Raw genomic sequence first — 27515 nt, 5'->3', positions numbered from 1 at the left:
GGGAGGACTCAGAGCCCCTTACTTTTAGGAAGAATCGGTGGCCTTTGGTCAGAGATTTAAGGACACTCAGGGCATGCGGTTGCATCCCTGACCATCTTGGCTAATAGCCACCGAGGGACCTATCCTCCAGGGAGGGCTCTCCTTTTTTGAGCCTAGTTCGGCTTCTGGCCTTCCCAAAACTTACACCAAAGGCTTGGCTGCATGAGCATCTCACGCGGCACCCACAGCTCCCGTTGATTTCCCGGGAACTTCTAAGCCCACGGAGAAGGCAGGCTCAGCCTCGCACCGAAAAGGGGCCACTGGAAACCAGTGAGGAAGCCGCCAGGCCGGAAGGGAGACGCGCGCACGGCGTGCCTGGAAAGAGCTGGAGTCAGGGTTTCGCTGGGGTGCGGCTGGGGCGCGGCTGCCGCTGGCTTCCCCGTGCCCACAAATCCCGGCTTTTCAGGCTCCGCCGTGCGGCCGCTGCTTGCCAGAGAGGCGCGGATCCCGGACCCAGCCGGGGATGGAGCGCCTGGTCCACGCCGCCTTGGCGCAGCTGAGCGAGGAGGAGCTGGCGCGCTGCGCCCTCTACCTGCGGAGCCCGGAGCCGGCGGGCGGCGCCCCGGCCGAGCTCCAAGGCGCAGGTGGGAGCCCGGCGCAGCTGGCGCGGCGCTACGCGGGCCGGGCGGCCGAGGTGCTGCGAGAGGCGCTCCGCGGCATGGGCCGCCGCGACGGGAGCGAGGCGCTGGCCGGGCAGGAAAAGGCGGGAGCCGCGGCAGCGCCAGGTAAAGGCAGCTGGCGGGGCGGGAAGGGGGTCGGGCTGTAACCTGAGCAGCGCCGCCGGGGGGCGAGGCGCTGAACCGGGCTAGCGGGCACCCGCTACAGCCCCCTCGCCGGCCGCGAGCTCCGTTCCGCGCCGCGGCGAGGGGCCTCTCGCAGCTAGAACGGAGCGGGGACTCCGACCGCCTGCCCAGACAGCCCCCACCCCCGGGCTAGTGCGGGGGGCTGACGGGTGCCTCGCCCCCGCCCCTGTGGACGGGATTTATTGCGGGCTGGAGCCTGCCGATTTCCTCCCCTGCCCGCCTGCAGCATTCCGGCCCCTTGCCGATCAGCTCCGTGAGCAGTGACCCCACCCCCCGCCTCTTTCAGTCCCTGTGTGTGTGTGTGTCTATGGGGTTAATATTAAAAACCGAATAACAGCTTTCAGCCCCCACTGCCCAGCCACAAAACAGGGCTCTGTGTTTAAAGAGCCAGGGGAGCCCTCCAGCTCCCCCTGCCCTGTCTGGTGGAGTTGGCAGCGCTCTGGTTTTGCTGAAGAATTAGACTAGGCAGAGGAAAGCACGGCCCTGCGTTTGAAAGCATGAGAGAGGTGAGTAAAAACGCACGAGATTTGTTAAAATAGGAAATCCAGGGGTGTGTGCGTAGGTACTGACAGTGCTGGAGATAAAGCTCCCATAGTACGTGGTCCTATTCTCAGAGCCGCTACAGAATTATATTGCTCTGTCAAACTAGCCCTCCTGAACTCTCATTTGTTTCCTGTAGGCACAGCCCCCGTGCATTATCTCTGGATCACAGTTTCAAAGCCAGTGCCATACCCGCAGGCACTATCAACTATGCTCACTGAAAACTAGGACATCTAACCTCGTGAATTGTGCAATCCACAGGTGGAACCTGCTGCCAGTGAAAATGATGGCAAAACTCCCACTGACTTCAATGGGAGGAGGATTTCACATCACACCTGCAAAACTAAGCCAGGCTCATGAACAGACATTTGTTAATAAGAAATATAAGAGACTGTGCCCAGGCTGGATATTTACATTGCCAATCCTAGTATTATAGCTTTCCTTTTGTATTTGAGAAACTAAACTGAAAACTTAAACAAAAAGAGGGTCACAGAAATAGACTGTAAAGATGTACTTCATGTGACTAAGACAGTAATTTAGAGAGACAGGGTGGGTGAGGTAATATTTTTTTATTGGACCAATTTCTGTTGGTGAGAAAATCAAGCTTACACAGAGCTCTTCTTCCTCCCCTATCTTGTCTCTCTAATATCCTGGGACCAACACAGCTACAACACCACTGCATAAGACAGCAATGACAAAAAATAGTAGACACCAACCCAGGAGCTGGAATCAAAAGGTTTTTCCAGTTTTGTTTATATAATCAAGGTTAATATACTATAACTTGGCAGGTTAAGAGCTGATAGCCAATACAAAATAATGTAAACAGGACATAAACCTGCTATCCTCAATTTTTATATAGGTCTGACCTAAACAAAATCACTGTTTCCTTCATTGAGAATGTTGCATAAGGAAAGCTCATAATTCAGGCAGACAAAGTTTTAAGTGTAGAACAATAAATCTGTTAATATATTAAGGGTTCTGAAGAGATTGTGGTCAGAACAACAGTTTGATACCAATTAAGTAGTACTACTGTTTTGTTTAAAATGAGTTTTTCCAAGTTTTGAGATAACAGACTGTTCACTCCTGTAGTTCATTGTATAAAATAGTAGAATGTAGGTGATGCTAAAAAAGGTGAGATGGAATTAAAAGATGATTGAAACTCAATTTACAGACAGCACAGTACAATACAGACAGGGTTTGAACGTTAAACATTTAAAAAGAGGAACACTCCTCTGCAGTCCTCTTCCTAGTTTTAACAACTTATTTTAAGGGAAGGGAACAGTCTTCCTTTCCAAATCACTCCCTGAACATAAGACACTTAAATGCAGAATAATAAACCACCAGATAAAGATTTGGAAGTTCGTTTCCAGTTGAGGTAAAGTTCAGCACAGCAAGTTCCCAATGTATGGGCCAGGGTGAGGCTCTGTTTTGGGCTTCTCTGCCCTAGGCCTTTTTGGCCAGTGATTTTGTTTTGGTGCTGCCACTGTTTCAGTTTACATGGTAGTAGCAACAGTAGAAGAACTAGTGTAGATAAGGCAACTGGCAGTATTTTAACCATGGTGTCAAATAAACTTTATCTGAGTAGGCTTAGATAACACTGTGCTTAATATACTGGCAACTGCCTTAAGTCTTAGTCACTGTTGTCACGAATGGTGGAGTTGACAGAAAAAGCCTAGTTCAGACACAGGCTTATCTCACTTGGTCAAACTGCAGAGCAGGAGAAGCATATTCCTAGGCCTGCAGTGATGTGTGCGTTTAGCATCAGGGGAGGGGTGGATTCTGAATCTGGTTTGTCTCTATAGCAGTTTGCACTGTCCAATGTGTCAACTGAGACTTACAAAAAATGAGGAAAGGAAGATATTAAAAAAGTCATACAAAAACAGCTTTACCCGTCATTTGAGCTGCACTTGTAAATTACTTGTTTTTAAATATCCACACAGCTGCTGTACTGAGAACTGGTGAACAACAAACCACGAATCAGACAAGTGATACAAGTTTTAAAGGAAGATGGACTGAGCAAAGTGACTATGAGGCATTGGTAATTGTATTTATTTTTCAGAAGAGTTCAATGCCCGTGAAGCCCCTGGGCCAAGTTCTCCCAGTTTTATGGGTGCAACTTCCCTGGACTTCAGTGGGAGCTGCCCTTGTGTGACAGAGAGCAGAATCGGCCTGATATTTGTAAATAATTGAATTTTCCTGAATCATTATGCAGTTTTCTCAGCTTGATAAAGATAACATTAAATAGTTTGCTTAACCCTGCTATACAGTGGGCTGGAGCCTGAGTATAGCCAGGTTAAGTGGAATTTCCAAAAGGGGATCTCCCTTGGTATGCAGGTCATGGCCCATCCTATAAACACGACCAGTTGTAGGGTTTGCTACCATGTAACCCCATCAAAATTAATAGGATTATTCATGGCAGTAATCCATATGTGAAGATATGTTTGCAGAATTAGGCCGTTAGCTGTTTCATGGCTGTAACTATAGCCCCTGGACGATAGTAGTGATTGCTTCCCCTATACTCTGTCTACAAGAGGGATTATGGCTAGTGAATCTGCATGATTATGGATCCACTGGCCACTCTCCTCTCCCTCAACACAGGATCAGGCATTGTCATGGAGAGAGTTGGCATGGAGAACTGCTCCTGGAGCAGGATAATATCGTGAGAGAATTTTGAAAAACAGGAAAAGCTTGAAAGCAAATCAGTGTCACATGCAAAATTAAAGGAAGCTATACTTACGCCTAAGATATGAATGCTGGAAATATGCCTGTCAAATTTATTAAATTCCAAAATAAAAATAATGAGAGATGATACAATCCTGGAGCTCACAGGCTCTGCTCCATAAAGGTATTTAGGCTTCTAACCTCCATTGACTTCAATGGAAGTTAGAAGCCTAAATAGATCTTTGTGGAACTGGGCCTTAGAGCTCAGGTATTGCAACAGCACAGAGTAACTTCAGAAAATTACTAGTAATTTTACTGATAACCACATTTCTATATATTGTAGAAAACTAGCATTTGTAGATATGGAATTATTCTATAATATATGCAGTTGGGTTGAAATCCTGGCCCTGTTGAAGTCAGTGGCAAATTTTGCCATTGTCTTCTGTGAGGTATGCATTTCACTCCACTTCACTTGAGACATTATGTCAAATTGTGTCAGATTGTGCCTGGCTTCAATGGGGTTGCACAGGTATAGCTGAGAGCAGAGTTTTTCCATGACTAGAACCATCTGATATTTATCTCCTCTTCATGTATCAACCTAAAGTCTAAGAATTATTTGTTAAACTGAAAGAACGAGGAGTACTTGTGGCCTTATGCTCAAATAAATTTGTTAGTCTCTAAGGTGCCACAAGTACTCCTCGTTCTTTTTGCTGATACAGACTAACACGGCTATCACTCTGAAACTTGTGAAACTGAGGAATGAAAAACATCCATCTTTTTTTCCTCTCCTGAATCAGGCCTATAATGTCAGCATTCTCCTGTGACTAATTTTTATATTGCAACTATCCCCGAAGTGTTGAATGTTCAAGGATAATGTTAACTAGCTTATTTTGTTTATTGCTTGAAATACAGAAATAATTTGAACCCAAATCCTTAAATACAGATTTTTTTAACCTACTATTGATCATTTTAGATATTTTCTAACTGAAAAATTTGGGCCAAATTCTCCTCAGTTGTGATTTTAAAAAATCACGATTAATTGCAGTTTTAACTGCACTGTTAATAGAATACCAATTGAAATTTATTAAATACTTTGGATGATTTTTTACATTTACATATATCGTGTATTCTGTGTTGTAATTGAAATCAAAGTGAATATTTTTTTACAACTATTTGCACTGTAAAAATGATTAAATGTTTTTTCAATTCACCTCATACAAGTACTGTAGTGCAATCTCTTTGTTGTGAACGTGCAACTTACAAATGTAGATTTTTTTTTTTGTTACATGACTGCACTCAAACAAAACAATGTAAAACTTTAGAGCCTGCAAGTCTACTCAGTCCTACTTCTTGTTCAGCCAAGTGCTAAAACAAACAAGTTTGTTTACATTTAAAGGGAGAAAATGATGCTCTCTTCTTATTTAGTGTCACCAGAAAGTGAAAATAGGCATTTGCATGGCACTTTTGTAGCCGGCATTGCAAGGTATTTACGTACCAGATACGCTAAACATTCGTATGCCCCTTCATGCTTTGGCCACCATTCCAGAGGACATGCTTCCATGCTGATGATGCTCATTAATAAAAATAAAGTGTCTATTAAATTTTTGACGGAACGCCTTGGAGGAGAATTATATGTCCCCTGCTCTGTTTTACCCGCATTCTGCCATATATTTCCTGTTATAGCAGTCTCAGATGCTGGCCCAGCACATGTTGTTAATTTTAAGAACACTTTCACTGCAGATTTCACAAAACGCAAAGAAGGTACCAATGTGTGATTTCTAAAGATAGCTACAGCACTCAACCCAAGGTTTAAGAATCTGAAATGCCTTCCAAAATCTGAGAGGGACAAAGTGTGGAGCTGGCTTTCGGAAGTCTTAAAAGAGCAACACTTTGATGTGGAAACTACAGAACCAAAACCACCAAAAAAGAAAATCAACCTTCTGCTGTTGACATCTGACTCAGATGATGAAAATGAACATTCATTGGTCCGCACTGCTTTGGATTGTTATCGAGCAGAACCCCGTAGTCATAAATATAAAGGGAAGGGTAACCACCTTTCTGTATACAGTGCTATAAAATCCTTCCTGGACAGAGGCAAAGTCCTTTTACCTGTAAAGGGTTAAGAGGCTCAGGTAACCTGGCTGGCACCTGACCCAAAATGTCCCCAACGAGGGGACAAGATACTTTCAAATTTGGAGGGGGGGGAAAAAGGCTTTTGTCTGTTTATGTGATACCTTTGCCGGGAACCAATCAAGGATGCAAGCCCTCCAACTCCTGTAAAGTTAGTAAGTAATCTAGCTAGAAAATGCATTAGGTTTTCTTTGTTTTGGCTTGTGAAATTCGCTGTGCTGGAGGAAATGCGTATTCCTGCTTTTGTGGCTTTTTGTAACTTAAGGTTTTGCCTAGAGGGAGTCTCTGTTTTGAATCTGACTGCCTGTAAGATTATATTCCATTCTGATCTTACAGAGTTGTTCTCTTATCTTTTTTTGTTCTTCTAATAAAGTTCTGTTTTTTAAGAATCTGATTGTTTTTTTTGGGTCTTAAAAATCCAAGGCTGATTTGTGCTCATCTAGTTTATTCTCAAGCCTCCCCAGGAAAGGGGGTGTAAGGGTTTGGGGGGATATTTTGGGGAAATAGGAACTCTAAGTGGTCCTTTCCCTGAATGTTTGTTAAATCACTTGGTGGTGGCAGCGTTTACCTAATCCAAGGGCAAAGACTTTGTGCCTGGGGGAAGTTTAACCTAAGCAGGTAGAAATAAGCTTAGGGGTCTTTCATGTGGGTCCCCACATCTGTACCCTACAGTGTTAGAGTGGGGAAGGAACCCTGACACCCATCATCAGCATGGACGCATGTCCCCTGGAATGGTGGTTGAAGCATGAAGGGACATGTGAATCTTTAGTGCATCTGGCACCTAAATACTTTGTAATGCCAGCTACAACAGTGCCATGAGAACACCTGTTCTCACTTTCAGGTGACATTGTAAACAAGAAGCGGGCAGCATTATCTCCTGCAAATGTAAACAGACTTGTTTGTCTGAGTGATTAGCTGAACAAGAATTAGGACTGAGTGGACTTGTAGGCTCTAAAATTTTACATTGTTTATTTTTGAATGCAAGGTTTTTTTTGTACATAATTCTACATTTGTAAGCTCAACTTTCATGACAAAGAGATTGCACTACAGTACTTGTGTGAGGTGAATTGAAAAATACTATTTCGTCTTTTTTACAGTGCAAATATTTGTAAACAAAATATTAAGGGAGCACTGTACACTTCGAATTCTGTGTTGTAACTGAAATCGGTATATTTGAAAATGTAGAAAACATCCAAAAATATTTAAATAAATGGTATTCTATTATTGTTTAACAATGCAATTAATCGCGATTAATTTTTTTAATCGCTTGACAGCCCTATTAGCAACACATCAGTTTGATGTTCTAGACCAGTAGTTTCCAAAGTGGGGTGCGTGCAAGACAATCGCTGGGGGTGCGCGGCAGGAGCAGCGCCGGTGGCACACCTGCGGCGGCTCTTCTACGTAGCAGCTCTTCCCTTTTTTTTCCCCGTCGGCGGCACACCTGCGGCAGCTCTTCCCCTTCTTTTCTCTGGCGGCATGCCTGCGGCAAATTTTTTTTTCCTCTTGGGGGTGCGCAATCAAAAAAGTTTGGAGACCACTGTTCTAGACAAGGCTATAGAAACCCAATCCTAGAGGTGCTCCCGCAGTCAGTGGGAGTTCTCTTAGCAGAGTAGTTGCAGGATTGGGCCCTCAGTCGTATGTTTCATGTGGAAAAAACATACTGTGTTAGAATGTTGTTGTTCAATTAAGCTACAGCCCATTTGTCAAACATTTTAATTTAACATTTTGAATTAACAGGATATGTATGACATGAGCAAAACCCGTGTGGCTTTTATGATGTGTGTGACAACACACAGGCGCGGTGCAGAAAAGGATATTGAAATAATGAATAAGTGGTTTGACAAGTATCAGTTTGAAACGCCTTCTGGACAGTGCATAGATCCTAATGGGCAGGTAAGTCTTAAAAATTATACCATACCAAGCAGATAGCTTCAAATGGAATGCCTTCCACACCCCCAATAAGGGCTCACTTGGTGCTATTTGAAGCTGTACTGAAGCAGAAGTCAGTACTGTAAAATGTTTAGAAAATATTTTCCCACCAGAGGTATTGATTATCTTTTGTAGATAGGGCTTGGGTTAACTGAAGTCCCTGAAGCTTTGGATGTGAATCCCCTGCAGGCTGATCTTCCCAGGGAAAGGGACAGCCTAATACAGAAATGTTTAAAACTTCAGCTCCCTGGGTGGCAATAGAAATTCTCCAAAAGAGCTCCCCTCCTCCAATACCCCACAAATCCAAATGCTTGGGACACTCAGTTTCCTTATCTGCAGCTGTGTGGCTATAGGCTGGCTGGAGTAACCTCTCTGAATGATTGATTCCAGGCTTGACTTGAGACTAGCTGAGACACAAAAGAAAAAGTTAATTATTTAGAAGGATATAGGGGAGTGGTTTTTTTCTTCCTTCCCCTTTCACCCCTTTATTGCCAATCTGCTGTATATTATTACACTATGGGGCTTCCCCCCTACTTTTGATTGCCCTTTTGTGGAAGGGCTAATCTTTAGGCCTCATGATCTTGGTAAGGGACTGAGGCATAGGCAGTGTGGCCTAGCAATCACAGCTAGGCTGGTATCCACCGGACAAGGATGGCCAAGAGGTGATAATCAGTGAGCAGGGATCAGAGTGATTGCCAGAGTGAAGATCAATGAGGAAGAGTTAGAATCAGGCCAGGGATAGAGTCCACGGAGTCCCTGTTAGCCAAGGAGAGAGGGATAGAGTCCCTGTTAGCCAAGGAGATCTTGATAATGCTGTCATTACAGCATTGCTGAAACTGGCCCCTTTTCTTCCATAAATTCCTTCGTGTATTTCCCAAGATTATAAAATCAAGTACAATATTTGGGTCAGATTCTACCTTTGCTTACACTTGTGCAACACTATTGATTTTAATGGCAGTTGTATCTGTGTAATGGAGAGCAGAATTTGGCCCAACAATGTTATTTCTCTGCGCCTGAGGTAACAAGAATAATTTCTAAAATATTGTTGCACCAACTTCCTGCAAAGTTTTTGTACCATATCATGCTGAAAACCTATGAATTTAAGAAAACGTAAATGTATTTGAATTTTAAAGGTGCCAATATAGACTGCATTGACCACCTAAAATGTAGTATATAAAGTAAAGTGCTTGACAGCTTTCATATTTGCATTTACATTCTAAAGTTATAATTTCTCAGCTCGGTTTCCTTTCTGCTCAGATTCAGTGGCACAGCACCACAAAATCTGCATATGCAAAAGGAAATGCTTGCATTTTAGAATTCAGGCTCATTCCTGGTATTAAAATGCAAGGCTGCAAAAGCTAATCTGTATCCCTATTTACAAATGAGCCCACCCAATCTTGCTCCCATTTAAGTCAATTGGAATTTTGCCATTGATTTCAGGGGGAATAGGATAAGACCTTAGGGATTTCAGTGGGAATTCTGGGGGCACAGCTGCAGAACTGACTTTTAAATACTCTCATGACTCTTCTTTTAAGGAGTTGAGTAAAATTAGATTAGTGGCAGGCAAATGTCAAATGGTTAGGAAGTTCTGTAAACTTGTAATTATAAAGCAAACTTTTTAGAATCTCTTTATTTGGGGGCAAAAGGGCTCATGGACTTTCCATCGCCACATCCCCATTCTGGAGCATTTTTAAATTAAACAAAGTACACATTTTGAGGACTCAATTTATTTCAAATGAAGAAATGATGGGAGCAATGGCAAAGGAAGAGTTTTGAAGGGTAATTAACTGGGACTTGAGCATATTTACCAGGGAAAAAAAAATACACATGCCAAGATCTTTGTCTGCCTTCTATCAAGCCTGTAATTACTTGATATATTTTTGTAGCACAGCAGGCACTCACTGCCATGGTGCCTCCTGCTGGTCATCCAGGAATTAGCTCTGTTCCAGTCTTAGAGTGCCTCCCGCTGGCCAGTGTCTTCCTACTGGTGCCTGCTTCCTCCTGATTTCCACCACTTATAGCACTTCAGGCCCCATGTTCCTCCCAGACCCCGGTGCCCCTTACCTTGGGGTGCTGCCCCGCAGCTGTGCCCCCACACTCTGGGTCTTCCCTCCCCAGGGAACCCCAATTCCTTAATCCCACCTCACCTCAGTGACCCACTGTCAGTCCTCATCTAGCCCCTTCCCTCAGGGGCAAACTGCAGTTTGAAGTGGCCACTCATCATTGGCAAGAGGGTTTGGACCTGTTGCCTTTCCAGTCCCAGCTGCCTCCCTGCAGCCCTAGTACCTCCCCTGGCCTTTAGCAAGGCCTAAACCTGGGGACTCACCAGGCCAGAGCGCCTCCGCTCTGCCTCAGGTACCCTGCTTGCTCTCCCAGACAGCCTGTTCCTCTCTGGAGCAAGAGTGTTCTCTCATTCCCTCAGCATGCCCTTTTATCAGGGTCAGCTGGACCCTAATTGGGTGTGTCCACACCTGTAGCTGTTTACCCAACCAGCCTCCCTCGGCTGCTTTTAACCGCTTCTTAACCAGAGTGGGGTGACTGCACCGCTACAATTTTAGATGAATAATACCAAGTGTATTGCTCAACTACAGCAGTTTAGAGTCACAAATCCTTACAGGTCTGATTATGATCTCACTTTGCAAGCATAAATGAGGATCTATTTTTATGAATTTGCTGAGGTGCCAATTAGATTTTAAAGATGAAATCTAACAAACTAAATTTGTCAATTTGATAAGTTTTATAGCTAATATAGGAATGGAATCTAGTTAGGATAACTCCTTTTTATTGAGTCCAGGGAGCATAATTTACTAATTTTAATGCAAGATTCTATTCACGCCAGCTTTTACTTTTGATTTGAGAAATACTGGTTCCAGACATGTGATGCTCTTAATCAATTAAGGTTTTGATAATTCACCCAGAACCACATATGTGTACAATCAACCGTTCATCAATCAAGCGTAGACATAGCCAATGTTCTAGGTGTGTACTGAACAGAAAAATAAAGCCTTGCAAGCAACTATCATAGACTAAGGTTGAGATTTTGCAGTTATCTCATATACCAGTACAAATCACCAACATTCCTAATTACACTTACTTATGATCATCTGTTGTCAATTCTTTAGTACTTCCAACACATTTACCACTCTTCCCATATTTCTCCAAGTAGTAAGGATGCACTTGTCTTAAAGATACTTTTAAGAATCCCTGTTGTTTGAATGGGGTGACATGGAAGGGACAAATTTAAATTTTAAAAACAATTGTATAAATTATGGTTTTAAATCTTTTAGGCCAGTTTGCATGGGCTTACAAAGACGAGCATGCTTATAGCAATAGTTAGTTAATATGCAACATATAGTTACTTGAGGTCTCACTAAAGAGTGTAGACTCAAGGTAACTTTCAGTTATTTATATTCAAGATCAGAAAGAGAAATACAGGCTGAGGTGAAATCTCACCATTTCTTTGTCCTGTAACCCAAGAGGAAGTGAGAGCTGTTCACGAAGCTGGTCAGTGTCCAATAGCACATTCGGGTTCTGCAGCTAATCTGTAAGCTCCTCTTCCTGTAACCCTGGATGAAGGGAGCGGCTGTTTGAAGGGGATAAGCTAAACTCTGGGGTCCCATAAGGTGACCCAGTTTATGTATCCTGTTTCAGGGTCTGTTGGAGAAGGGCAATCCTCTGATTTTCTATCTGATATTGTCTAACTGAGGGCTCAGATTTCAGCTGTTTCTCTTTTGTTTCCATTGGTATCCAGTAGATGGCATGAGCATATAACAAATTTCTTCAATCCTTTTCTTATCGGAAGCTTTTTATGTTGGATTAATTTCAAGGATTTTTATTTCAATCCTCCACAGACTAGCCTGTTTGCCCTAAAGCATGGGGTCACAGCACTACTCAGGTTTGGCAGAGCCACTGGTTTCATGACAGAGGGGTGGTCGGACAAAATTTGAGTGAGTAGCGTTTTGACCTGGTGCACAGGGTCACAACACCACTCAAATTTGGCCCGTCCCCTGTTTGTCATGATGGAAGGGTGGCCAGACCAAATCTGCCGTCCCAGGCTGCTGCCCAGAAATCTACCACCCTAGTCAGCTGCCTAGTTTCCCTGTAGCTAGTGCAGTCTCTGATGATGGGAATGTATTGATTCTCATTATCTTTAGCTCCAAGAGGAAGCTAAAGGTTTGGAATATGCATAAGGGCAATTGGTAGCAGTCTAAGGCTATGTCTACACTGCGCATCTTACAGCGGCAGACCTGTGCCACTGCAGCAGTGCTGTTGTAAGATATGCAGTGTAGCCACTCTTTGTCGGCAGGAGAGAGCTATCCTGCTGACAAAATAAAACCACCCCCAATGAGGGGTGGTAGCTTTGTCGGCAGGAGAGCATCTCCCACCAACAAAGTGCTGTCCGGCGCAGGGCAAAGGAGTGGTTTTTTTCACACCCCTGACCGACAAAAGTTTTCCCGACAAAAGTGCAGTGTAAACATAGCCTTGGTTGCTGCAGACAGAAGGACAGAGTGAGAACTGTAGCTGTTAACAATGTTTTTCAGGGCATGTTTGATACCTCTGGCTTCTTGCAACTTACAGTAGCTTTATATTAATATAACTCTAATGACCTTAGTGGGGTTACTCCTCATTTACAATTATGTGAGTGGTATCTGAAGCGGGCTCTAAGGCCCCAATTCAGCAAGGTACTGCCTGGGACCTCACTGTCTACTTATTGGTAGGTTAGCACAACCAGGCAGAGGCACACAGAACATCTTTTTATTAGTGTATGAGGGCACAGAGCCAGCTCCCCTCCTGCCAATGATGCTGCTGACCAAACACAGTTTTGTTTTCTTCCTACAGCAGGAAGCACATTCACTCCTGAACTACCTCTCAGAGTTACTTCCTGCATCAGGGGCCTTTCCCTGCTGGGAAGAACCGCTCACTTAGGAGCTATCTGTTGATGTGCTCAGAAACACCCACTCATACAGTAACTGTTACAATGTTTAAGAAGAAAGTGACAGACTTTATGCATGTGATTGGTACCACTGATTTCAATAAGACTTGTTCACATGCCTTGCTGGCTTGGGCTCTAGATCAAGAAGGGAAGAAATCTAAATCACAAGGCTGTGGGGGAAGAGCTGCCATAATACAGCTTTTTGTTAGCTATTATTATTTATTTGTATTATAGTAGCATCTAGGAGCCCGAGTCATGGACCCACTATGTACAGTTAATGACACTGCAAGGTGTAGTAGTGGCTTTAAAAATACTTTTTATGGCTAATTCAATTGGTCCTTTAGCCTTATTGTTATTTCATTTGTTAATCTCTTTTGAGAATTAATTATTTTGATCAGCGTATCTAACACAGCTGTTTGTGACAGGAAATACTGCCAGCATTGGAAGAGTTCCGGGATCAAATCAATCAATCTGAGGATGAAATTAGCTGCTGCCTCATTGCTCTTATGAGTCATGGGAGGAGTCACGGCATCATTCAGGGGAAAGATGGTGACACAGTTGATCTTGATGATATATTTGCATTGTTCAACAATGTACAATGCCCAAAGCTCCAAGAAAAACCTAAAATCTTTATCATTCAGGCATGCAGAGGAGGTGAGTAGGACATTAAATAGTGTTTGCAGGATTTCAGAATTTCGGCTTCTTTCTATGAAGGTTTCATTTCAAGTCTCTATAAAGGGCCTAGAGTATGTGTAATTAAATCTAGTCCAGTGACCTCAGCAGTTCTCTGTACTCTGGTGTTGGTGTTGGACAGCTGGATTCAGTCCCAGTTCTGGTCTCTCAGTCTCGAAGCAGCCAGCATTGAAAATAACACAGAGAACATGCGTTCCACCCAGAGGGGTGGCAGTGCCTTGCGTTACTGCACAGTGACATCCTGGCCTTTTAAGGACACCCCGTTACAAAATGCCAAAATGTATCTAACCTATCCTCCTAACACAGCAGAACGGTGGAGGTGACAGGGGCTCAAAGTTAGAAGTGGAAAATGGGGTAGTCCTCAGGGCTCTGACTGGGAAACTGAAGACAAACCCCTTCCTTACAAGAAAAGGTGTATAAGGCCTGACTTCAACTAGTGCCTGCTCTTATTGGGCAACCTTCTGGCTTAACAGTTTGCAAATTATCCGCAAGGGTATGGAGTACAAATATCTATCTTCTTAGAAAGGCCAGCTTTGCCAAGCGACAGACTTTTTTCAAAAAGAAAAGGAGTACTTGTGGCACCTTAGAGACTAACCAGTTTATTGAATTGGTTAGTCTCTAAGGTGCCACAAGTACTCCTTTTCTTTTTGCGAATACAGACTAACACGGCTGTTACTCTGAGACTTTTTTCAGTCAATTGAATAGTCCCACAAAACCAGTTTCACTGATGAAATGCTTGTGGGGATTTGCTATATATAAGGGTGTGTCTACACTATGATATTAGGTCGAATTTATAAAGTTGGTTTTGTAGAAAGCGTTTTTATGCAGTTGATTGTGTGTGTCCCCACACAAATGCTCTAAGTGCATGTTGTCAGCAGAGTGTGTCCACAGTACAGAGGCAATCATCAACTTCCAGAGCGTTGCACTGTGGGTGGCTATCCCACAGTTCCCGCAGTCTCCGCTGCCCATTTGAATTCTGGGTAGAAATCCCAGTGCCAGATGGGGCTAAAACATTGTTGCGGGTGGTTCTGGGTACATATCGTCAGGCCCCCGTTCCCTCCCTCTGTGAAAGCAAGGTCAGACAATTATTTTGCGCCTTTTCCCTTGAGTTACCTTTGCAGACGCCATACCACGGCAAGCATGGAGCCCGCTCAGCTAACCATCACCATATGTCTCCTGGGTGCTGGCAGACTGGTACTGCATTGCTACACAGCAGCAGTTTATTGCCTTTTGGCAGCAGACAGTGCAGTATGCCTAGTAGCCATCATCGACGTAGTCCTGGGTGCTCTTTTGACCGGGCGCCTGGGCAAACGTGGGAGTGACTCAGCCAGGTCATTTCCCAGGTCATTCCCTACCGGCAGTGCACTGTCTTTTAACCTCCAGCTAGCAGAAGATGATGGCTAGTCGTCATACTGCACTGTCTTCTGCCGAGCACCCAGGAGATGACGACGGCTAGCGGTCATACTGCACAGTCTGCTGCCAGCAAGACGTATAAAGATAGATGAAGTGGCTCAAAACAAGAAATAGACCAGATTTGTTTTGTATTCATTTTCTCCTCCCTCCTTCCCTCCCTCTGTGAAATCAACGGCCTGCTAAACCCAGTTTTGAGTTCTATCCTTGAGGTTTTGAGTTCTATCCTTGAGGGGGCCATTCAGTTTCTTGCAAAGCCACCCCCTTTGTTGATTTTAATTCCCTGTAAGCCAACCCTGTAAGCCATGTCATCAGTCGCCCCTCCCTCCGTCAGGGCAACAGCAGACAATCGTTCCGCGCCTTTTTTCTGTGCAGACACCATATCACGGCAAGCATGGAGCCCGCTCAGATCACTTTGGCAATTAGGAGCACATTAAACACCACACGCATTATCCAGCAGTATATGCAGCACCATAACCTGGCAAAGCGATATTGGGTGAGTAGGCGATGTCAGCACGGTGACGTGAGTGATGAGGACATGGACACAGACTTCTCTCAAAGCACGGGCCCTGGCAATGTGGGCATCATGGTGCTAATGGGGCAGGTTCATGCGGTGGAACACCGATTCTGGGCTCGGGAAACAAGCACAGACTGGTGGGACCGCATAGTGTTGCAGGTCTGGGACAATTCCCAGTGGTTGCGAAACTTTCGCATGCGTAAGGGCACTTTCATGGAACTTTGTGACTTGCTTTCCCCTGCCCTGAGGCGCAAGAATACCAAGATGAGAGCAGCCCTCACAGTTGAGAAGCGAGTGGCGATAGCCCTGTGGAAGCTTGCAATGCCAGACAGCTACCGGTCAGTCGGGAATCAATTTGGAGTGGGCAAATCTACTGTGGGAGCTGCTGTGATGCAAGTAGCCAACGCAATCAAAGATCTGCTGATATCAAAGGTTGTGACCCTGGGAAATGTGCAGGTCATAGTGGATGGCTTTGCTGCAATGGGATTCCCTAACTGTGGTGGGGCCACAGACGGAACCAATATCCCTATCTTGGCAACGGAGCACCAAGCTGGCGAGTACATAAACCGCAAGGGGTACTTTTCAATAGTGCTGCAAGCACTGGTGGATCACAAGGGACGTTTCACCAACATCAACGTGGGATGGCCGGGAAAGGTACATGACGCTCGCATCTTCAGGAACTCTGGTCTGTTTCAAAAGCTGCAGGAAGGGACTTTATTCCCAGACCAGAAAATAACCGTTGGGGATGTTGAAATGCCTATAGTTACCCTTGGGGACCCAGCCTACCCCTTAATGCCATGGCTCATGAAGCCGTACACAGGCAGCCTGGACAGTAGTCAGGAGCTGTTCAACTACAGGCTGAGCAAGTGCAGAATGGTGGTAGAATGTGCATTTGGACATTTAAAAGCGTGTTGGCGCAGTTTACTGACTCGGTTAGACCTCAGCGAAACCAGTATTCCCACTGTTATTACTGCTTCCTGTGCGCTCCACAATATCTGTGAGAGTAAGGGGGAGACGTTTATGGCAGGGTGGGAGGTTGAGGCAAATCGCCTGGCTGCTGGTTTTGCACAGCCAGACACCAGGGCAGTTAGAAGAGCACAGGAGGGCATGGTGCGCATCAGAGAAGCTTTGAAAACCAGTTTCATGACTGGCCAGGCTACGGTGTGAAAGTTCTGTTTGTTTCTCCTTGATGAAACCCCCCGCCCCTTGGTTCATTCTACTTCCTTGTAAGCTAACCACCCTCCCCTTCTCCCTTCGATCACCGCTTGCAGAGGCAATAAAGTCATTGTTGCTTCACATTCATGCATTCTTTATTCATTCATCACACAAATAGGGGGATAACTACCAAGGTAGCCCAGGAGGGGTAGTGGAGGAGAGAAGCACCAGGAGGGGTGGTGGAGGAGGGAAGGACAAGGCCACACAGCACTTTAAAAGTTTACAACTTTAAAACTTATTGTATGCCAGCCTTCTGTTGCTTGGGCAATCCTCTGGGGTGGAGTGGCCAGGTGGCCGGAGGCCCCCCCACTGCATTCTTGGGCGTCTGGGTGAGGAGGCTATGGAACTTGGGGAGGAGGGCGGTTGGTTACACAGGGGCTGTAGCGGCGGTCTGTGCTGCTGCTGCCTTTCCTGCAGCTCAACCATACGCTGGAGCATATTGGTTTGATCCTCCAGCAGCCTCAGCATTGAATCCTGCCTCCTCTCATCACGCTGCCACCACCTCTCTTCAGCCCGCCACTTACTCTCTTCAGCTCGCCACCTCTCTTCCCAGTCATTTTGTGCTTTCCTGCACTCTGACATTGTCTGCCTCCACGCATTCGTCTGTGCTCTGTCAGTGTGGGAGGACAGCATGAGCTCAGAGAACATTTCATCACGAGTACTTTTTTTTTGCCTTCTAATCTTCACTAGCCTCTGGGAAGGAGAAGATCCTGTGATCCTTGAAACACATGCTGCTGGTGGAGAAAAAAAAAGAGACAGTGATATTTAAAAAGACACATTTTCTAGAACAATGGCTACACTCTTTCATGGTAAACCTTGCTGTTAACATTATATACACAGCACATGTGCTTTCATTCCAAGGTCGCATTTTGGCTCTCCCCAGCATGTGGCTAGCTCCTCACCCCTCCCCGTGGCTAACAGCGGGGAACATTTCTGTTCAGCCATAGGCAAACAGCCCAGCAGGAACGGGCACCTCTGAATGTCCCCTTAAGAAAAGCACCCTACTTCAACCAGGTGACCATGAATGTTATCACTCTCCTGAAGATAACACAGAGAGATAAAGAACGGATGTTGTTTGAACGCCAGCAAACATACACTGCAATGCTTTGTTCTACAATGATTCTCGAGTACGTGCTACTGGCCTGGTGGAGTAAAGTGTCCTACCATGGTGGACGGAATAAGGCTGCCCTCCCCAGAAACCTTTTGTAAAGGCTTTAGGAGTACATCCAGGAGAGCCGTGAATGCCAGGGCAAATTAATCCTTTCACATGCTTGCTTTTAAACCATATATAGTATTTTAAAAGGAACACTCACCAGAGGTCCCTTCTCTGCCTGGCAGGTCCGGGAGGCTGCCTTGGGTAGGTTCAGGGGGGTACTGGCTCCAGGTCCAGGGTGAGAAACAGTTCCTGGCTGTCGGGAAAACCGGTTTCTCCGCTTGCTTGCTGTGAACTAGCTACAACTTCATCATCATCATCTTCCTCATCCCCAAAACCTGCTTCTGTGTCGCCTCCATCTCCATTGAAGGAGTCAAACAATATGGCTGGGGTAGTGGTGGCTGAACCCCCTAAAATGGCATGCAGCAGCCATTTTATAGAAGCAGCATGTTTGGGGCTCAGACCCGGAGCGGCCGTTTGCCTCTCTGGTTTTCTGGTAGGCTTGCCTCAGCTCCTTAAGTTTCACGTGGCATTGCTTCGGGTCCCTGTTATGGCCTCTGTCCTTCGTGCCCTGGGAGATTTTGACAAATGTTTTGGCATTTTGAAAACTGGAACGGAGTTCTGATAGCACGGATTCCTCTCCCCATACAGCGATCAGATCCCGTACCTTCCATTCAGTCCATGCTGGAGCTCTTTTGCGATTCTGGGACTCCATCATGGTCACCTCTGCTGATGAGCTCTGTATGGTCACCTCTGCTGATGAGCTCTGGCCAGCGTGGCAAGCTGTAGGTGACCATGCAAACAGGAAATTGAAATTCAAAAGTTTGCAGGCCTTTTCCTGTCTACCTGGCCAGTGCATCTGAGTTGAGAGTGCTGTCCAGAGCGGTAACAATAGAGCACTCTGGGATAGCTCCCAGAGGCCAATACCGTCGAATTGTGTCCACAGTACCCCAAATTCGACCCGGCAAGGCCGATTTAAGCGCTAATCCCCTTGTTGGGGGTGGAGTAAGGAAATCGATTTCAGGAGCCCTTTAAGTCGAAAAAAAGGGCTTCATCGTGTGGACGGGTGCAGGGTTAAATCAATTTAACGCTGCTAAATTCGACCTCAACTCCTAGTGTAGACCAGGGCTAAGATACAATATTTCACAAGTACAATTTTATCAAAATTGACACCGAATCAGAATTAATACACTGCCATTTTTTACCAGGAGACTGTGTTCCCTAATTATTAAAAGAAAGAGCTGGGAGCCAAAGAGGAATCAGGGTTCCAACAGGCAGACAGGCTCATAGAGTCCTAGTAGGTTCAGAGAGGCACCTAAAAGTTTGGATACCTACATGAATCTTATTCTAATCATCTGAACCTCATAGATCTCCAAAATGGAGATAGAAAGCTTCCAAGAACAGGCTCTTTCATGATATTTTGTGGGGCTCTGAGAAAGATGTAACCAAAACCTGAACCCACCCCAGTTCAGAGCAGACTTTAGGTTTTAATGCAAGTCAAACATCAACCAAGATCCATGGTTGTTTGCAGACTTGAGCTGTTGCTATTTGCACAACTTTAGACATTATTGTCCCCTATAAGCCACTGCCCCCACAGCCAGGCCACACCTTCCTCCCAGACATTGAGACTGTCTGGTAGAGTTGGTTGATAAAATTATTTTATTTATTTATCATTACAATATTTGAAATTAAATTGTTGTTTTAATTCTTCAGGTTACTGAGATACATAATTTTTGTTTTCAAAATCTTTAGTGAAATTTTCATCAATTTTTGGTTTCAAAATGTTTGTTTTCAGTATTTTTGATTTTTGATTTTTTTGTTTTTTCTTTTACCCCTTTTTCTTCTTCTTTTCCATTTTTTTCCAGTTTGCAGGGAGGGGTAATGGAAAAAAGAAAGGGGGGGGAGGAAAAATGACAAACCAGAAAACTGAAATAAAAAGAAGAAAAATGCTGTTATTCATTTTCTAATTTTGAGTTTAAAAAGTAAGAATTTCTGATTTTGATAAAATAATATATTTAAACAAAATGTACTTTACTCAAGAAGTTTCCTCAACTCTGCTATCTAATAATCCATCTAGCTAGATTACCACCATATCTCAGTCGCTGCATTCCTTCAGTAGCTATAGGTGGGAGTGCCAGGATGGGAAAATATTCTGATACCTTGTAGCTTTTGTATAAGAGGAACAAGTGTATAAACAGCAGCCCATACATGCAAGTCACTTGGAAATCATTTGACACCAGGCAGTCATTTTACAGTGTGTTTAAACATATTTCCTTGTCATAAAAACAGGAAAAGAAGACCATGGAGTTGAAGAAATAGAGCATGAATTCAAGGAAGCTGATTGTACTTATAACTTGATAGCTATCAGGAGGTTGCCAACAGCTAGTGATTACTATGTCGTGTATTCCACTCAAAAGGGTAAGAGAGATGAGGCCAAGTTAGGCCCCAATTACATGAATTGTGGTTGATTCCAGTCAGGGTTTGTGTGCATGAGAGTAGAATTTGACCCTTTATAAATGCAATTTCTGACTGGTTTTTTTGGGGGGAGGGGGATCCAGTTCCACTTTAGTATAGTAGTTGTTATCCCCATTCTACAGAGAGGTTAAATGACTTGCCCAAGGTCACACAGGAAAGCTTGTGGCAGAGCTAGAATCTCTTAACTCTAAGCCCTGTTCTTTAAATACAAAAGCATTTCTGACATAGGCTTTGGGGTCTTTCAATAACTTGTATTTCATAGTATGGGGAAAAGGGTAAGATATTTATACTGAGGAAAATACAATTTTCCTCTATTGGGGCCAATATCCAAACAGGATACAGAAGGAGAATGTGAATTCACATCAGTAGTCGTTGTATGGGGAACAGACTTTTCAATTCCCCAAATGGTGAAACTGCGCCTAAGTGGAAATGCTGATGTAACCTCACCCTGATATGATAATGAACTCTAACAGCTGGGAGGTGGCCTGGAACAATGGCCTGATGAGCAGGCCCTAGTCGAATAGAGAGACTTTTGAGACCCAGTAGGGAGAGGCAGTCTCAGGTTGTCCTGACAGAAAGGGGGTCAGTAAATGGACACTGATTTCAAAAGATGTAAAATTTTTATTTTATTTTCTCTACATTTAAAGGCTCTTTTATATAGGAAAATTATACTAATCTAGGGCCTGAATTTAAACCAATATAGGACTGCTGGTGTAACACCCCATGTGGACACTCTTATTCTACTGTGAGTGCCTTTTTCAGTTTAGCGTATGTCACTTGGAAAAACTAAAGCAAAAAAAGATTTTCTTTACTAGACTGTGTGTATCCACTCAGGAGGGAGGGTGTGTATGTAGTGCTGGTAGAGCTATACTGGGAGTTAGGTGCCTAGGCGCTTTTGACAAATCCCACTAGGTTCCTATCTGCTTCTTAGGAATCTAAATATCTTTTAAAATCTTGCCCATAGTTAGGAAACCAGGTAAGTGACTGTTTTTTGGCAGATGCAGCTGCTCAGCATCTCTGAAAGAAATTAGCTGCTGCTGAAGTCAAAACTGACATGGCTATTAATAGCAGTGTTCACCACTCAGAAAACGGAAGCCTATCACACCTCCAGTTTACTGAAACCCCAGGCAAAAGAATTGTCAAACACAGCTTCTGATGGAGAATTTTACTTTACATGAATAACAAGATGGGGAAAAATCCACTAAAATTTGGTGTCACATGGGTAGACTAAGGCACTTGTGCTATATCATGATGGAATGAAAAACAATGCGTCAAATTCTTCATTGGATTTTGAGCTGGCATTGTTCAGTTTCATCTGTAACTAGTATATTCTAACCTAGTGAGTGGGTGGTGGGGGGGAGAAGGGATCAATAATGTGTGTTTGCATTTCTTTGTCCTGATTACGGTAATGATAATTGCATTGATTTTAATGAATTGCGTATTTTTTTAAAGAAATATGATAGTGGGAACTGGAGGTGTGTGAGGGAAAACAGGCCTTGAACTGGGGCTTCCTTTCTCTGGAGCCTTTCTTGTTCTTCTCCTCTCTTTTCCAAATTAGCTCTCCCTGCCCTTCCCCACAGAAAGACTATATTGTTCAACATGTATAAAAACAATAGAGATTTGAACAGGGCTTTCTTTTGTGGGAAGGGTTAGAGGTGGCCTATCTGTGGAGTTCGGTAGAGAACATTCCTTGCAGTTGCAGGTACAAAAGTCCCTTACATCGCAAAGAAGCATTTACACTAATGCAGTCAAACTGACATAAGTCTCAGGTGTTGTTTGACCTTTGCAATTCTGTACTAACTTGAAACCACAAAAACCAAAGCATTCAGAAAAAAAGCCACACAACTACATACATCCCTTCACACTCATCTACATCCACTCTCGAATAAACATAATCCCTAACAACCGAGCAAATCAACCACAGTCATCAAGGCAGTTGCAAATTTAGAGTTAGTGGGGTCCTGGGTGCTGTTTCATTTTCGGGGGCCCCCTCTCAGGACCTAGCCAAGAAAAGGAACATTCTCTCATCTCCCCCACCCCCATTTTTCATTTTTTTTCTTCATTCTCCTCCTATATTATAAGTAATAGGAAGTAAATGGAAAATAAAGTGGGGTACGTTGATTGGGGCAGGGGGTTGGGGTGCAGGAGGGTGTGTGGGGGTCAGGCTCAGGGATGGAGTTTGGGTGCGGGCTCCGGGCTGGGACAGGGGGATGGGGTGGGGTGGGGGGAGGGGTGCAGGCTCTGGGAGGAAGTTTGGGTGTGGGCTCTGGGCTGGGGCAGGGGGTTGGGGTGAGGGAGGGGTCAGGGGGGCATCACTTACCTTGGATAGCATGGCTCCCAATGCGACTGGCACACCCCTCTGGCATCAGCTCCTAGGCAGGAGGGGCTGGGGGCCTCTGTGCACCACTCCCACAGCTCCCATTGGCTGCAGTTCCCGGCCAAAGGAAGCTGTGGAGTTGGCACACGGGGTCGGGGGCGACATGTGGAGACACCTCCCAGGGGCCGCAGGGACATGCTGGCCGCTTCCGGGAGCAGCACAGAGGGAGGGAGGCAGTGCAGGCAGGGAGCCATCTTAGCCCTGCTGCTGGCACGTGTCTGTGTGCCCCTTGGGGGGAGGAGGGCAGCGAGTCTCCGTGCGCTGCCCCTGCCAGCACACAGAGCTGTCTCTCAGGCAGCCTGAGCCCTGCTGCGCTGCCAGCTGGGACTCGGGGGCAGGTTGTGAGATGAGATTTGTCCTGCATTATTGGGGGCCCAATTCCACCACACTGTTTGTTTCATGATAAATCTGCCTCTGCATCAAGGGATGCTCGACAGCTTTCACTGTGCCCGTGGCATGACAGAATTTCTGGGGGTGAGAATTTATTAGTTTTTATTTGTATTGCAGACCTCCCAACAGTCCTGGATTTTGTGGGACTGTCCTGCTTTCACCCACAAAATCCCCTGTCCCTGTTGAAGCAGCTCCTGTCCTGCACAACTGGCTGGGCTTGTCTCCCCACTCGGGGCTTTTCAACCTGGCCCTGGCAAGAGGGGTTGCAGTGCCACACAGGTTTGGCCTGGCCACCCTAATGGGGTGGGTGGGCCACATTTGACTGAGTGGCATTGCAATTCTGGTTGTATTTGGGGGCCAGGCCAAACCTGAGAAGCACTGCGACCCTGTGCACTGGGAGCCAAGTCATGATGCCTGGAGCAGAGTCAAGCCCAGCCAGCCCTGCAGGACAGGAGGTGCAGGAGCTGCTGCTGCTGTGGGGTGAGCGTGGGGTGAGCTAGCTCTTCCACTTTCTTCTCCCTCCCTTCCCCACTCCCCCCAGATGCCCTTTCCTGGTTCTCCATCCCCAAGGGCAAGACCTGTCCTGTTTTAGCTACTGGAAATGTTGGGAGATATGGTATTGGCTTTATGAGCTATAATACCTTGCTATTTGTGAGCAGCATTCAGTTGTTGGGCGGTTTGTAAAGTAAGCGTTACAGTTTGTTCGGTCAGGAAGAGCCCCATTAAACTGGTGGTGTTGTCTGGCTTGCCACAAGTGTGTGCAGCCTACTTCCTCCTTCACCTCCACCCACCTCTGTTAATCAAGGCATTAGGAGGTGGGATAGCACCACGGTTCTGCCAGCTCCCTGCCCCTTTTCTGCTCGCTTGCTCGTGGTGGTGAGCAGTGGCAATGCAGGGACTGCACTCCACAGGAGACTCAGAACCACAATCGATTCTAGCTGATCCTAACATGGCTGCTCAGGAAGGAAGGGAAAAGAACCATTATGTCTCCCTTTTCCTCTAGGTGCCCATGTTAGTGCTAATGATCACCTGGTGTTAATACGTCTTTAAAAGTTCTTAAGTTGAATTTTGACAATCAACTTTTATTAGGAAAAATCTAAACTGATGAGCTGTTCCTGCTTTTTTCCACCTGTAGGTTATGTTTCTTTGCGTAACAGGGAAAAAGGCTCTAGAATGATTGAAGCAATGGATGAGGTCTTTTCAGAGCAAGGCATGAAATGGCATATCGGGGATTTATTTACTAAAGTAAGTATGCAACAAAACAGGATAAAGACCTGCAAAGGAAAACTAATTGGGTATCTGCTCTTTATTGCTTCTTTGCCATGTATGAAAATAGGCTATAGGGTAGATAGGTATTTGGGGTGTTTTAAAGTTTTTCTCCTTTTTCACTTCAGAAATTTGGACTTTGTTTACACTAAAAGATTCTGAAGGGCAAAATTCACTCTTGTTCTGAGGACCAGCATAAGGTCTGTGCAGTACTCACATCTTTAAAATAGCACTCCAGTGGTATTTAAGTGATACATAGACCTTGTGCTGTCATTCTGTACAGGGATGAATTTCACCCATATGCAGCTGGTAAAATAGTGGAATTGTAATATTTCAAGAAACAAGAGATTGACAACTAAGCAATTGGAGAGGAGAGGGAATTTTTAATCTGATTGTTTTAAAGCTCTTTGAGTAACAGCTTATTTACCATCAACCCCTCAGACATACTTGGAAGAAAGGATGGTATGGTTAGAGTCACCACAACTGCTCAGTTTAAGAAAGCTCCCAATATGTGCCTGATACTTCCAGCAAAATCAGGGAAGACTAAACTTAGCATTCCTGATATTAGCAAGGCAAAAAAACCCCCAAATGTTAAAAAATAATACCCGCTCAGGTTTTCTTTATATAAATAAGCAACTGTAACAACAACAAAAAGGAACAACCTTAGTATTTTAAATTTCCTTTCGTGGTCACCCTTAATTACTGTGTATGTTGGGCCAGATCCTCAGAGCTACAGCAATTTACAAGAGCTGAAGATTTGGTCCATTAAATACATCTAAAGTAGTAAAGTTAATAGAGACCGTATATTTTACATGCACATGTGATACTATTGCTGAGTTGACGCAAGTGGCTTTCAATTTTCATTAACAATAAATAACATCAATTTCACTGTACACACACAAATCAATGAAAAAATATTTCCATTGATGATGATCAAAATTTAGAGGTAGGCAAAGTAAGAAAAATGCTCCTTGAGAAGTCAGAATTCCAGTGATTTAGACTTTTGAATTTGGCTTGTTACAAATGGACTAGCGAATAGTAAAAACAGGTCTGATTTGTTGATCTAAGGATATTTACTATATGATGTTGACAATTTGTGTTTTTAACTGTATATAAAATTTAACTTTTTGAATTTCAACCTCTGTTTTCATTAAATAATTATCTGATCGCTCCCCATAATTTCACACCACTGAAAATTTAAATTGATAAAATCTTTTAAAAATAAACATTTGATATTAGCCATTGAAATGATAAAAAAAATAAAAATTGAATTCTGGCAAGGCTAGCAATAAGATACTAAGAAAAGGTCAGCAAAATAAAAATCAACAAAATAATGTACATGACTGAAAACAAGCTGATTAAAATCATAGGATGCAGGATGGGAGTGGAATACATGGGGGTGGGGGATGCCCAGCCAAGGGCTGGGGTGAGTTGATTTTCACACAGACTCGCTAGAGAAGTAGTTGACATTAGGTCAGAGCCCAGTACTTTTCACTGTGGAGGCTTATGTTCAGTTAGCTTCTGCCCACTTGTCACCTTTCTGTAGTTAAAAACCTACAGCTAGAAGGACTCAGTGAAGTCTGCAGAGTTCACCTCAAATAGGGTAACCAGATGACAAGAACAAAATATCGGGACACATGGGGGGGCAGCCACAGGCTTACCCCCCGCACCAGGGTCGGCTCTAGGGTTTTTGCCGCCCCAAGTGGGGGGGGGGGAAAAAAGCCGGAGTGCTGCCGAAGCAAAATATTGGGACAAATGGCGTCCCGACCGGCGGGACAAACAATTAAATATTGGGACAGTCCTGATTTTATCGGGACATCTGGTCACCCTAACCTCAGAGTTTCTGTTTAATACTCCCTTAAGGAGGAAGGGATTAGATGAGTCTCAGGCAGAAGAAACAGCTTCTAACCCAGGCATGGGCGAACTTTTTGGCCCAAGGGCCACATCTGGGGATGGAAATTGTATGGCGGACCATGAATGCTCACAAAATTGGGGGTTGGGATGTGTGTGGGGGGGTGAGGGCTCCGGCTGGGGGTCCAGGCTCTGGGGTGGGGCTGGGGAAGGGTGCTCTGGGCTGAGACAGGGGTTCAGAGGGCGGAAGGAGGATCAGGGCTGGGGCAGGGGGTCGGGTCCCAGGAGGGGGGGAAGGGGTGCAGGCTCTGGGCGGCGCTTACCTCAAGTGGCTCACAGAAACAGTGGCATGTCCCCCTCTGGCTCCTACGTGGAGGCTCAGCCAGGTGGCTCTGCACGCTGCCCTGTCCACAGGCACTGCCCCTGCACGCACGGAGCAGGTCAAGCCCCAGACCCTGCTCCCCGCCTGGAGCTCAAGGGCCGGATTAAAACGTCTGAGGGGCTGGATGTGGCCCCCAGACCGTAGTTTGCCCACCCCTGTTCTAACCCCTCACCAATCCAAAGGGAAAGGAACCTTTAAACCTGTGGAGCGGCCTCGCTGTGGTGTTGTTGAGTTTTGCCAACTCGCTAGACAGGAAGGAGCCACACTGTCATTGGCTGCTCCTTCCATGCAGTTCCCCCTCCCCCAGATGGGAGTGCAGAACAGATGCTTTGCCTCAAGTAGAGCTATTGCTTCTTGTTCATTTGTAGATGCAGATTTAGACAAGACACAAATGCTCCAGGACCCAAAGATGCATGGTCTTCCTTAGGGCTCAGCCTACATTCCTTCCCCCACCCCCACTCAGCCCTGTAACAGATTCTGTGTGTAGTAGCATCACTCACCAGTGAAGGTTTGGATAATGTTTTTATTTATTTTTTGATTAAGGTTTTATTTTTCAGATCAATAACAACCTGATGCACGAAACTTTTAGTATCCACGGATGCCCTGTGAAAGAGACAATAGTCGTGGAATCAACTCTGACCAAAGCTGTGTACCTTGCACCTTAACTGGTTGATCAGTGGAAGACTCACTGCCTTTTGAATTGCTCAAAATACAGACAGTGAATAAAAATAAAATAAATACAGATAATAAA

General features: G+C 44.9%; 1 protein-coding gene across 1 annotated transcript; it reads left to right on the top strand.

Moving 5' to 3' along the window:
- Positions 1-381: 381 nt before the first annotated feature.
- LOC125631755 (caspase-14) lies at positions 382-27515 on the top strand. Its single transcript, XM_048838879.2, has 7 exons — positions 382-764; positions 3323-3420; positions 7911-8066; positions 13461-13689; positions 20313-20441; positions 24401-24510; positions 27322-27515. The coding sequence occupies exons 1-7, from the start codon at positions 503-505 to the stop codon at positions 27427-27429; spliced, it is 1092 nt and encodes a 363-aa protein (XP_048694836.1). The 5' UTR covers positions 382-502; the 3' UTR covers positions 27430-27515.

Source organism: Caretta caretta, chromosome 2 (genome assembly GCF_965140235.1).
Source record: "Caretta caretta isolate rCarCar2 chromosome 2, rCarCar1.hap1, whole genome shotgun sequence".
Lineage (NCBI taxonomy): Eukaryota > Metazoa > Chordata > Testudines > Cheloniidae > Caretta > Caretta caretta.
This window is presented reverse-complemented; position numbering and strand designations above follow the sequence as displayed.